Source organism: Symphalangus syndactylus, chromosome 5 (assembly GCF_028878055.3).
Source record: "Symphalangus syndactylus isolate Jambi chromosome 5, NHGRI_mSymSyn1-v2.1_pri, whole genome shotgun sequence".
NCBI lineage: Eukaryota > Metazoa > Chordata > Mammalia > Primates > Hylobatidae > Symphalangus > Symphalangus syndactylus.
The window spans coordinates 21,416,060-21,429,892 of NC_072427.2; the positions used below are offsets into that span (position 1 = coordinate 21,416,060).

A 13,833-nucleotide genomic window follows, 5' to 3' on the forward strand; every position below is an offset into this window, starting at 1 on the left:
GAAATGGGGCAGTCTGGATGGAGATGCCCAGGCACTCTCTGGGGATGGAGGGCGGGATTCTGCTGTGTGGTTGAACCACCTGGTGAACCATATCTGCCTTCCAGTGTTTGGGAGCTCTTAAGGCCAGAGTGGGAGTATTCCTGACAGTCAGAGAGCTGGTGCAGCCAGCAGAGGTCCTGACCTACAGAAATATTTTCCATGAGGTCAGCGGCCAAAAAAAGCAACTGTATCATCATGACTTCACGAGGGGCTGTGTTGGTCACCTGCTTCTGAAGGGAGCTCTCCTGGGCCCCAAGTCTAATCCCTCCTGGGACAGTATGGCCTTGGTCAGCCGCCACCTTTTTGCCAGCCTCAGTTCCCTCAGCTGTAATGGAGGGTGTTGTATGTTGTGACGTGTGAGATGGGGCGTGGCACACGGCAGGGCTTGCCGTAGGGAGGGGGAAGCATGCCCGGCTCTGAACGGCTCTGGCTGGGGGGTGTGGGGGCTCTCACCTCCCAGGAGGGGAGAGGTGGCACCTCCCGCTCCTACCTCTAGGTGTCGAGAAGAAGATGCCGCCATCTACCAGGCCTCTGCCCAGAACAGCAAGGGCATTGTGTCCTGCTCAGGGGTCCTGGAGGTGGGCACCATGACCGAGTACAAGATCCACCAGCGCTGGTTCGCCAAGTTGAAGCGCAAGGCTGCAGCAAAGCTGCGCGAGATCGAGCAGAGCTGGAAGCACGAGAAGGCGGCGCCCGGGGAGGCCGACACGCTGCGCAAGCTCAGCCCCGACCGCTTCCAGCGAAAGCGGCGATTGAGCGGGGCTGAAGCGCCAGGCCCCTCGGTCCCTACCAGGGAGCCTGAGGGTGGGACCCTGGCGGCTTGGCAGGAGGGAGAGACTGAGCCTGCTCAGCACTCAGGTTTGGGCCTGATCAACAGTTTTGCTTCTGGAGAAGTGACCACCAACGGGGAGGCTGCCCCCGAGAATGGGGAGGACGGAGAGCATGGCTTGCTGACATACATCTGTGACGCCATGGAGCTGGGGCCTCAGAGAACCCTCAAAGAGGAGAGTGGGGCCAAGAAGAAAAAGAAAGATGAGGAATCCAAGCAAGGCCTGCGGAAGCCAGAGTTAGAGAAGGCAGCCCGAAGCCGCCGTTCTTCAGAAAACTGCATCACCAGCTCGGACGAGCCTGACTCCTGTGGGACTCAGGGACCCGTGGGCGTGGAGCAGGTTCAGACCCAGTCTAGAGGCAGGGCTGCACGGGGGCCTGGGTCCTCTGGCACAGATAATACCAGGAAGCCAGCCTCTGCTGTGGGCACTCCAGACAAGGCCCAGAAGGCCCCTGCCCCGGCGCTGGCCCCTGGCCCAGGCCCAGGCCCAGGCCAGGAAGTGTATTTCTCCTTGAAGGACATGTACCTGGAGAACACCCGGGCAGTCAGGCCTCTGGGGGAAGAGGGCCCCCAGACCCTGAGTGTCCGGGCGCCTGGAGAGAGTCCCAAGGGGAAGGCACCCCTCAGGGCTAGAAGCGAGGGGGTGCCTGGCACTCCCGGCCAGCCCACACACTCCTTGACCCCCCAGCCAACTAGGCCTTTCAACAGAAAGAGATTTGCCCCTCCAAAGCCCAAAGGAGAGGCCACCACTGACAGCAAGCCCATTTCTTCTCTGAGTCAAGCTCCAGAATGCGGGGCCCAGAGCTCAGGAAAGTCCCCACCTCAGGCCTCTGTGCAGGTGCCGACACCCCCTGCCCGGCGGAGACATGGCACCCGGGACAGCCCGTTGCAGGGGCAAGCAGGCCACAGGACTCCAGGAGAGGTAAGTGTGGGTGTTGGGTGCCTGGAGGCTGCTCTGGGAAGCTGACCTCATGGAAACTCTTGCTGCAACTGCTCGGCAGCCAGTGAGCAGTGGGCTATTTATAGAAAGGGGTGGGGAGGGACTGGAGTGCCAGCTACAGGGACCACAGGCATGCCCTTCACCCCAGCCAGTTTCCAGATGCCAGGCATGTGGGCAGCACAGCCTGACTGTGACCCTCTTCTGGGAGTGTAGGAGTTCACAGCCAAGGGGACTGTGCCCTGGAGGGAGGTGGAAGAAGATAATGTTCTCTGGGGTGGGAAAGGGGGCCAGTGGAGAGCTTTCTGTGGGCTTTGCTGAGGCAACAGTGTTTCATGGGGGAGACGGAGGAGCAGGTGTGCGCTGTAGTGTACAGCAGGTGGCAACTTGGCTGCTCATTCGATTTTTCACAAAGCTAAATGTCCAGGAAATGCTGGTTAAATCTGGGTTTATCTAAGGTTCTGGAGTCAGGCATACCTATATGCAAATCTGACTGCCTTAACATGGTGTGATCTGGAGCAAGTTGTAAAACTGGAATAATAAGCATAATAAAGCTGCTTCAAGGGCTGTTGTAAGAATCTGGTGCCCTCTAAGAACTAAGTAAGTGGCAGTTGGGATCAGATATGACTATGGTGGGCAACAGAGGCAAAGTGTTTTCACTTGATAACAGGAGTGCCATCATCTTCTAGGGAACAGGTAGCTGACAGAGAAAAGATTATGTTTTGTGTGGAGACAGGGGTAGTGGAGTGTCCACTCCCCAAAGAGGCAGATGGGTGGCAGCGTTAAGGAGCTTGAGGGGTGGGATTGAGAAGGCAGGAAGGAAACAATTTGTCCCTTTTGGTTATTTCTATATGTTTCAGGGGCTTGGGGGGCATTATTTCACAGAGGTTTTGGGAGACAGTGTTTTATAGTGGGACAGAAAGAAGACAGTGTTTTTTATCAGTGGCAGAAGGAAAAGTATTTCAAGAGTGGGGCTGGGGTGGATAAAATAGATAGAACATATTTACACTGAGACAAATACTGGTTATTTATTTGAAATCCCGATTTAACTGGGTGTCAGTATTTCTTTCTTTCTTTGTTTTTTGTTTGTTTGTTTGTTTTTTGAGATGGAGTTGCCCAGGCTGGAGTGCAGTACAGTGGTGCGATCTCAGCTCACTGCAGCCTCCAGCTCCCGGGTTCAAGCGATTCTTGTGTCTCAGCCTCCAAAGTAGTTGGAATTACAGGTGTGAGGCACCATGCTCGGCTAATTTTTGTATTTTTAGTAGAGACGGGGTTTTGCTGTGTTGGCCAGGCTGATCTTGAACTCCTGACCTCAAGTGATCTGTCCACCTCAGCCTCCCAAAATGTTGGGATTACAGGCGTGAGCTGCCGTGCCCAGCCTAGTATTTTCTTTTTGCAAAATCTGATAACCTTAAGTGGAGACAGCCTCTGGTTTTGGTGAGAACTAAGATGAGACTGTTTCTTAGGATAGAGGAAGCAGGAGTTATAGATCGGGAATGGCTTCATGGGGGAACAGGAGGAAAGCAGCGTTTCCCAGGGGTAGGGACAGAGGACAGGTGGTTTCTCGGATCAGTGAAGGGAAGCACATGAGGGACAAGCTGATACAGCACCTGGCAGAGGGCAAAGGGGAAAGGATGCTTTGTGGAGAACAGGTGGGGCTTTCCCATGGAGAGAACTTTCATGGTGGGAAGGAGGGAAAGACTAGTTTTAAGGGTGATCATGGGAAATGGTTTTATTTCATGGGTGCTAAGGTTAGACTGTAGGAACAGTAGTTCAGAGGGCTTTGGAGTGGAACAAACCTCAAGGACCTCAAACCAGACTTTCTGGAACCTGTTCCTGACTCTTGCCCCCCTCATGCCTGGTCTCATGTAGTTTTGGCCACTGGAATGGTAAGTTCACAGTGGCCCGGCGAAGGCTTTGTGGGGCTGCTGCACATGCCTGACAGCCCACAGGCTGGACAGCAGGGGCTTTTGGAAAAGATGGCTCTCATAGGCGCTCATAGCTCATTTAGGAAGGGACCAGGCTGGTGGCCAAGTTAGTGTGCAAATCTGGCTTCTCTTCCTAAATGGTGAGGAACCCAATACCAGATGGTGGCAACCTCCTGGTAGGGCCAGAGGAGGAAGTACCAGCCCCCTCTTCCTTGCCTCCCAAAGGTAGGAGGAGGGGCTTAGGCAGTGTGGTACCTGAGAGGTTGTCTGTGTTGGTTCCACTGATCCTACAAAAACCCCATGGTTAGGCCGGGCGCGTTGGCTCATGCCTGTAATCCCAGCACTTTGGAAGGCCGAAGCAGGTGGCTCACTTGAGGTTAGGAGTTTGAGACCAGCTTGGCCAACATGGTGAAACCCCATCTTTACTAAAAATACAAAAATTAGCCGGGCGTGGTGGCATGTGCCTGTAACTCTGGCCACTTGGGTGGCTGAGGCAGGAGAATTGCTAGAACCTGGGAGGCAGAGGTTGCGGTGAACCAAGACTGCGCCACTGCACTCTAGCCTGGGTGACAGAGACTCTGTCTCAAAAAAAAAACCAAAAAAAAAAACCAAACCAAAAAAAAAACCACACACACACACGCACAGACACAGAACAAAGCCAAAAACCCTGTGTTATTTTTTTAACTTAAAATAATTGTTAAATAGGTCATACATGTGAAACGTGTTTAACATCTATGTATACTTTTAAGCTGTTGCTTTTTAGTGAGCGAATTTGATTTTTTTTTTTTTTTTTGATCCAGGAACTTGCTTTGTTTGTCACCCAGGCTGGAGTGCCATGGCACGATCATGGCTCGCTGCAGCCTCAACCTCCTGGGCTCAAGTGATCCTCCTGCCTCAGCCTCCCAAGTTCCATGCCTGAGAATACAGGCATGTGCTGCCATGCCTAGCTGATTTTTTTCTTTTTAAAAAAATTTTGTGTAGAGACAGGGTCTCATTATGTTGCCCAAGCTGCTCTCGAACTCCTGGGCTCCAGTGACCCTCCCACCTTGGCCTCCCAAAGTGCTGCTATTACAGGCGTGAGCCACCATGCCTGGTCTGTTTTTTCATACTCTTATCCTGCCAAATTTTTTTGAAAAAAAAGTTATTTCTTTATTATAAAAAAAATGGTCATAATAGAAAATATAGAGGAAACTCTAAAAACTTGAAGCAGAAAGTAAAGGCCAGGCACAGTGACGCCTGTAATCCCAGCACTTTGGGAAGCTAAAGCGGGTGGATCACCTGAGGTCAGGAGTTCGACACCAGCCTGGCCAACATGGTGAAACCCCATCTCTACTAAAAAAATACAAAATTTAGTTGGGGATAGTGGTGGGCGCCTGTAATCCCAGCTACTCGGGAGGCTGAGGCAGGAAAATCACTTGAACCCAGGAGGCAGAGGTTGCCGAGATTGTGCCATTGCACTCCAGCCTGGGCAACAAGAGCAAAACTCCATCTCAAAAAAAAAAAAAAAGACAAAAGAAAGTAAAAATCCACCTATTATCTACCATCCAGAGATGACCATCACCCAAGAGATGAAGGGACATTGGTGTATCTACCAATCTTTTTATGTGTATATGTAGTTTTTTACACTTTTTTTTTTTTTTGAGACCGAGTCTCACTCTGTCTCTGGAGTCTGCACTCCAGGCTGGAGTGCAGTGGTGTGGTCTCAGCTCACTGCAACCTCCACTTTCTGGGTTCAAGTGATTCTCCTGCCTCAGCCTCCTGAGTAGCTGGGATTAGAGGTGCCTGCCACCACACCTGGCTAATTTTTTGCATTTTTAGTAAAGACACCACGTTGGCCACGCTGGTCTCAAACTCCTGACCTAGGTGATCTGCCCGCCTCGGCCTCCCAAGGTGCTGGAATTATAGGTGTGAGCCACTGTGCCAGCCTTTTTAACCATTTAATATGCATTTTATTCTGATCCAGTTTTATATCCTGCTTTCTTTCTTTTTTTTTTTTTTTTTAGATGGAGTCTTGCTCTGTAGCCCAGGCTGGAGTACAGTGGCATGATCTCAGCCTACTGCAACCTCAAACTCCTGGGTTCAAGCGATTCTCCTGCCTCAGCCCCACAGTAGCTGGGATTATAGGCACACACCATCATGTGTGGCTAATTTTTGTATTTTTAGTACAGACGGGGTTTCACCGTTTTGGCTAGGCTGGTCTTGAACTCCTGGCCTCATGATCTGCCCACCTCAGCCTCCCAAAGTGCTAGGATTACAGGCATGAGTATTCTGCTTTCTTCTCATCATTTCATGAGCATTTTCCATGGTTTCTAAAAAATCTTCAAAAAAACTTTATTTTTAATGACTATATAAGATGGTATAGTATGAATATTTTAACCCTTTTTTCCATAGTTTTTATGCTTTCCTTCCCTAGTCTTAGATTAAGTAGTAATCTGTATTTTTGCTAATTTTTGTTGTTTGAATTCTTTCATTTGATTTTTAAATTAATCTGAAATTTATTTCAGTGTGTAATATAGCATCAGTCTGTGGCTTGATTTTTGACTAATAAATAGGTAATTTTCCTCAAAATTATTTGTGGAATATTCACACCGTATCTATTATTTTGTTTTTTCTTTCCTGATATACTAATTCTTATACATACTAGAGCCAATTTTAATTTCTACATATACATCTGTCATAATCCATTCATCTGTGTGTTGATTTTTTACAAGACAATCTTGTTTGAATTTTTATAGGTTTGATTTCTGGCAGGGCAAGTTCTTCTCTTACACTCCTTTAAAATTTTTTCTTAACTATTATCTCTTTTTTATTCCTCTAGGAAAACTGTAGAATCATTGTTTGAAATTCTCCAAACTCCCAGATACCATTGTTTTTTACTTTATATTTTTTTGTTCACCAATTTTTAAATAGTCATGAATTACATGTAATAAGATTATAAAGCCTGTTAAATCCTTTCATGGATAACTAAAGGCATATTTGTATTTTGAATGGGCTTTTAGTAAAACTTTGGAAGAACCAATACCTTAATATTTAGCCTTCTCATTTGGAACCACAGTCTCTATTTCCATGATCCAAATCTTCCTTCTCATCTATCTTTTGAAGTTCTGTTTTTTTCTTCATTTGAGCCCAGCATGTCTCTTGTTAGGATTTGTTACTTTAAGGGTCCCTGTTTCTGGGATATGATGCCAATGCCCTCTTCCTCTGTCTTGATTTTCTTTCCTGGGAATAAGGGGTACCTCTGGAAGCTCGAGTTAGGCGTCTCTCATGGGTGTGGATGAGGAACAGATGGTAGAGCTGGGGCCTCTTGAGTTGCTAATGTCTGCTTCTCCTCCAGCCCAGGCATGCTGTTCACACAGCTCTCTCTCTGGGCAGGAGGCAGCTGATGAATGGAAACTGGCCTTCAATGCCCACGAAGTCTGCTTTTTAGTGCCCTAACCTGAGATCTTTTTTCTGGGACTGCCTCAGATCTCTGGAGCTGAGGTACATAGGGGAACATAGTAGAATGCCCCATCTGCCAAAATCCTTGGAGAGCACCGTGTAGGTGTGGGAGAGCCCTGCTGAATGCTTTGAGACCTAAGTGTCTCTTTTTGAGAAGCATTGAAGGTCCTGAGGATGATCATCCCAAGGCGTGGGAACTCTCCTCTCACAATCAGGGCTCTTTAGTTTTCAGGGAGGACATGAATATAAATATCTTTTGAGAGTTGTTGAATGGAGGGAGATTGAGGAGAGACATGATCCTTGCCTTGAGGAATTATCTACTGAATTGAGGGGACTGGACTCACTAGAAAGAAGTGCAAAGAGGATGTGAATGATGACAACAGAGGACTTCCAGAGAGGGAGAATGGTGTGGTCTGGAGTCACCAGGGAAGGCATCTAGAAAGAGGCCAGACTGGTTGGCATCATGTATAGATTGATTACGGGAAATGCCATATTAAAAAAACATTAATATAATTTTTAAAATATAAAAGATAATATTCCCAGTTAGGAATTAGCTGAAAGAGAAAAAGGAAGACATTCTGAGAAGGATGAATAGCTTGAAACAAAGGTGAGATTGTGGGCTAGAGAGGGAATGCAAAACCAGCCTATCCTAATTTTGATGCCTAAATGCATTGAAAGCTTCTCAACATTTTTTTTTCCTTTCTGTGTCTTGTGTACTGCTTTGGTTTGTTTAGCACTAATTGTAACATTGTCTAAGGCCAGGAGTGACACAGAAAAGGAAGAGAACTAACAGTTATTAAATGTCAGCTTCTAGTAGTGCTGGGTTAGATAATTCAACTACTGAGGACAACTAGAAACGCTAGACAAAATATAAAAATACCTGCTTGAGGGCCGGGCGTGGTGGCTCACGCCTGTAATCCCAGCACTTTGGAAGGCCGAGGTGGGCGGATCACGAGGTCAGGAGATTGAGACTATCCTGGCTAACACAGTGAAACCCTGTCTCTACCAAAAATACAAAAAACTTAGCCCGGCGTGGTGGCAGGCGCCTGTAGTCCCAGCTACTCAGGAGGCTGAGGCAGGAGAATAGCGTGAACCCAGGAGGCAGAGCTTACAGTGAGCCGAGATCGCGCCACTGCACTCCAGCCTGGGCGACAGAGCGAGACTCCGTCTCAAAAAAAAAAAAAAAAAAAAAAAAAAAAAAAAAAAAAAATAAATAAATAAATAAATAAATAAATAAATAAATAAAATATCTGCTTGAAGGCATTGGAGAGCTGACAAAGTGAGAATTACTGGGCCAGGATCTGGAAGGAGATAGAAATCTAGAATGGTAGTCCCAGCATTTGGCACAAATTTTGTCCTGGGAGGTATCTTCTATGCCAGAAGAGGAGAGTGAGAGACTGAGCAATAGTTTAGATATTCTCATGAGACTAAGGAGACAAGAATTAGAGCCCATGGTCTCAAGAGCGGGAGCCCTTGTAAGCCCCCTGGGTTTTGGGTTGGGACTCTGAAGGTTTGTACCCTAGGAGAAAGGGGAATCAGGTAAATTACTCTCACAGTATTGAGGTATTGATGAGCTCCAAGTCACATGGATAACTAAGAAATATCTCAATCCCTGAAATTAGAATTAGGTGGTTCAAGATACCTAGTGCCCTCAGGCACCTAGCAGAAGCAAACAAAAATCATATCTGGAGGACGACAGCATCATCTTAAGCCTCAAATTATTTTTAAAAAGTATTTCAAATATAATATTCAGCATGAAATGAAGATAAGTCCACAGAAGATAGAAATTGGCCCACAGTTTGCCAGGCACAGTGGCTCATGCTTGTAATCCCAGTACTTTAGGAGGCTGAGGTGGGTGGATCACTTGAAGCCAGGAGTTCGAGACCAGCCTGGTCAATGTGGTGAAACCCTGTCTCTACTAAAAATACAAGAATTAGGCCAGGCATGGTGGCTCATGCCTGTAATCCCAGCACTTTGGGAGGCTAAGGTGGGTGGATAACAAGCTCAGGAGTTCAAGACCAGCGTGGCCAAGATGGTAAAACCCAGTCTCTACTAAAAATACAAAAATTAGCTGGGCGTGGTGGCGGATGCCTGTAATCCCAGCTATTTGGGAGGCTGAGGCAGAGAATTGCTTGAACCCAGGAGGCGGAGGTTGCAGTGAGCTGAGATCGCACCACTGCACTCCAGCCTGGGTGACAGAGTGAGGCTCCATCTCAAAAAAACCCAAAAAACAAAAACCAAAAATTAGCCAGGTGTGGTGGCGCATGCCTGTAATCTCAACTACTTGGGAGGCTCAGGCACGAGAATCACTTAAACCTGGGAAGCAGAGGTTGCAGTGAACTGAGATTGTGCAACTGCACGCCAGCCTCGGTGACAGAGTGAGATTCTGTCTCAAAAAACTAAAGAAAAGAAAGGAAAGAAATTGGCCCACAGGTTTCCAACTTTTGGAATTATTAGACATGAATTATAAAATTAAAATTAGTTTACCTCCTTCATATATTGAAGGAGATAAGAAGACAAGATTGCGAATTTCACCAAATACCTAGAAACTATAAAAAGTGGAAAAGGCCGAGTGCGGTGGTTCACGCCTGTAATCCCAGCACTTTGGGAGGCTGAGGCAGGTGGATCACCTGAGGTCAGGAGTTCGAGACTAGCCTGGCCAACATGGTGAAACCCCATCTCTACTAAAAATACAAAAATTAGCTGTGTGTGGTGATGCACATCTGTAATCCCAGCTACTCAGTAGGCTGAGGCAGGAGAATCACTTGAACCCGAGAGGCAGAGGTTGCAGTGAGCTGGGATCATGCCACTGCACTCCAGCCTGGGCAACAGAGCGAGACTCCGTCTCAAAAAAAAAAAAAAAAGGTGGAAAAGACTTGAAAATGAACCAATTAGAATTCCAGAACTGAAAAATACAATAACTAATATTATTTATTCTGGTTATGGCAGTTTTATTTCTGGATAAGATGGAGTAAATACACTTGATTCTGTATCTCCCACTGAATGCAGCCAAAAATTTAGGCAAAATGTATAATACACCTACTTGACAACTTTGAAAAGCAAATAGTCGCAGACAGCTTGGGGATGAAGACCAGAACTCAAAGTACCACTGAACCTACAGTGTTTACTTTTTTTTTTTTTTCCTTCTGGCATTTCCTGGCCTGGTCTTAATGCTGTCTGAAACCCAGATGTAAACATTAACTTGGGCAGAGAGAGTTCCCGAAGCCCTCTAGATCAGCCTTCAGGAATGGAAAAGAGATTTCTTGGCAGTGACAGTGGTAGCAGCAGAGGCCACAGGTGCCTAAAACTTTGAGAGAAGAGAATCTTCCCCTCTATTCAGAGGAGCTGTGATCCTAAGAGTGGGACAAGCCCGTGTTCCTTTTTTTTTCTCCTGGGTCTCTTCCTTGGTCCAGATCACAGGCTCATGTGTGAAAATATGTGGCAGAGAAGGGTAAAGGAAGCTCCAGCTATTTGGCCAGAAGACTGAAAAAGGGGTCCCTATGGGGGAAACCATAGAGAGGGAAAAGCTTGGGAAAATGACCTCTGAGAATCATGAATGACCTCTGGGTTTATAAACTCTTTATAAATTTCTGGGCTCATTCCCAAGCTGTTCCTGCATGGATCTGATTCTGAAGAGCATATAAAAATCTTTGAGAATGAAATACTTGGGAGAATAAAAAACTTAGAGAATAAAAACACTAATGAACCATCATTTAAGTCCCACACTGGCCACTGGGTGGCACACACACAGGGCAGATCCAAATAGCACTGCAGGCCTGGTGTGGTGGCTCATGCCTGTAATCCCAGCACTTTGGGAAGCCGAGGCAGGCAGATCACTTGAGGTCAGTAGTTCGAGACCAGCGTGGCCAACATAGTGAAACACTTTCTCTACTAAAAATACAAAAAATTATCCAGGTATGGTGACACATGCCTGTAGTCCCACCTACTCGGGAGGCTGAGGTGGGAGAATTGCTTGAACCCGGGAACCTGGGAGGCAGAGGTTGCAGTGAGCTGAGATCATCCCATTGCACTCCAGCCTGGGTGACAGAGTAAAGCTTCGTCTCAAAAATAAAACGACAACAATAAAAAAACCCCAAATAGCATTGGAAATGCTTGGAAAATGGAACTGAGGTTGAAACTATAACCTCAGAGGCCTGAATGGAATTTGTATCCTGAACACAACTAGGTAGATTGCCTTCCAAGACAAAGATGTTAATACTCTCCATAAGATTTAAACAAGAATCAGAGTCTTGTAATATTTAAAATGTCCAAATACAATAAAAGTTACATGGCATATGAAAAATCATGAAAATCTCCACTTGCATGGAAAGACAATCAAAGAGTGCCAATGCCACAGTGACACAGATGTTAGAATCATCTGACTTTAAAATCATCTGACTTTACTATAAAAATGTGGCAAGTAAGGGTGAATACTCTGGAAACAAATGGGAAGATAGAAAGTCTCAGCAAAGAGGTAAAAGACTAGTCTGGGGAACATGGCAAAACCCTGTCTTTACAAAAAATACAAAAAAATTAGCTGGGCATAGTGGTGTGTGCCTGTAGTCTGAGCTATTTGCAGAGCTGAATTGGGAAGATCACTTGAACCCAGGATGTTGAGGGTGCAGTGAGCTGAGATCATGCCACCGAACTCCAGCCTGGACAAAGGGAGACCCTGTCTCAAAACAAACAAACAAACAAACAAACAAAAAGAGGTAAAAGATATGAAGAACCAAATATCAATTTTATTTTATTTTTATTTTTTATTTTTTTGAGACAGAGTTTTGCTCTCGTTGCCCAGGCTAGAGTGCCTGGCACGCTGCAGTGGCATGATCTCAGTTCACTGCAACCTCCATCTCCTGGGTTCAAGAGATTCTCCTGCCTCAGCCTCCTGAGGGAGTAGCTGGGATTACAGACGTGTGCCACTACACTTGGCTAATTTTGTATTTTTAGTACAGGGGTTTCACTGTGTTGGCCAGGCTGGTCTTAAACTCCTGACCTCAAGTGATCCACTCACCTCAGCCCCAAATATCAATTTTAGAATTGAAATTTACAATAACTGAATAAAAAGACTCACTGATTGAGCACAACAACAGAGTGATAGATGACAGGGAAAAGTCAGTGAACTTGAAGTTAAAGCAATAGAAATTATTCAGTCTGAACACATATGCCCATACACACACAGAGAGAGAGGAAGGGAGGGAGAGAGGGGGAGAGAGAGAGAGAGAGAGAAAGAGAGAGGAATCAGAAAAATCAATGAACAGAGCCTCAGAGACTTGGGGTGCTGTATCAAAAAGTCTAACATTTGTGTCACTGGATAATCAGAAGGAGAAAGAGAAAGACAGTGGTGCAGAAAAAAATATCTGAAGGAATAATGGCTGAAAACTTTCAAAATTTGGCAAAAGTCAAGAAGTTCAGCAAAGCCTAAACAGGAAAAGCCCATAGAATTCCACATCCAGAAACCTCATAGCCAAACTGTTGGAAAGTAAAGACAATGGAAAACTCTTGGAAGTAGCCTGAGAAACATAATACATTATTTATAGGGGAGCAATGATTTGAATGACTGTAGATTTCTCATCAGAAACAATGGAGGCCAAAAGGAAGTGGAAGAACATTTTTTTTTTAATGCTGAAAAAAAAGAGAACTTTCAACCTATAATTCTACATTTTGCAAAAATATCTTTAAGTATTGAAAGTGAAATAAAGACATTCTCAGATAATGGAAAAAACAAGACACTACATTGTCAGCAGACCTGTTCTAGAAGAATTGCTAGGCTGGGAGCTGTGGCTCATACCTGTAATCCCAGCACTATGGGAGGCTGAGGTAGGTGGATCACCTGAGGTCATGAATTCGAGACCAGCCTGGCCAACATGGTGAAACCTCGTCTCTACTAAAAATACAAAAAAAATTAGCCAGGTGTGGTGGGGGGCATCTGTAATCCCAGCTACTGGGGAGGCTGAGGCAAGAGAATCACTTGAACCTAGGAGGCAGAGGTTGCGGTGAACTGAGATTGCACCACTGCACTCCAGCCTGGGTGACAGAGCCAGACTTGGTCTCAAAAAATAAAAAATAAAAATAAAAAGAATTGCTAAAGTAAATTTTTCATACAGAAAGGAAATAATACCAGAAGGAAACTTGAAACATCAAGAATGAAAGAAGGGCAATGGAAATGGTAAATATCCTGGTAAATATAATAGATTATTTCATCTTGATTTCTTTAAAATATGTTTGAAGGTAAAAAGTAAAAAAAAAATTACATTGCTAGAGTTTTTTTAATACATGCAAATATAATATATAAGACAAATACAACATAAAGGGGCATAGGGTAAAGAGACCTATATGATGGTGAGATTACTGTATGGCACTTGAAGTGGTAAAATATTGACTCTAAGTAGACTGTGGAAAGTTAAGTACGTATATTGTAAGCCCTAGAGCAACAACAGAAATACTATACAAAGAGATATAGTAAAAATCACACTACATAAGTTAAAGTGGAATACTAAAAGATGTTCTAATCTAAAAGGAGGCAAGAATAGGGAAACACAGGAAGGAAAAACAGGAAACAAATAGAAAACAAATAGTAAAATTATTGAGCAAAATCTAAACCCATAAATAATTATATTAAATATAAATGGTCTATGCATATCAATTAAATGACAGATTGT

At 45.3% G+C, this 13,833-nt stretch overlaps 1 protein-coding gene across 3 annotated transcripts in view; it reads left to right on the forward strand.

The window, feature by feature from the left end:
* ALPK3 (alpha kinase 3) overlaps positions 1 to 13,833 on the forward strand; it is a 61,833-nt gene that overhangs the window by 22,820 nt on the left and 25,180 nt on the right. For all 3 annotated transcript variants that reach the window (XM_055277340.2, XM_055277341.2, XM_055277339.2), the window contains one exon: positions 536 to 1,790. In XM_055277340.2, the coding sequence (XP_055133315.2) occupies positions 536 to 1,790 (1,255 nt within the window). The remainder of the gene's footprint in view (positions 1 to 535; positions 1,791 to 13,833) is intronic.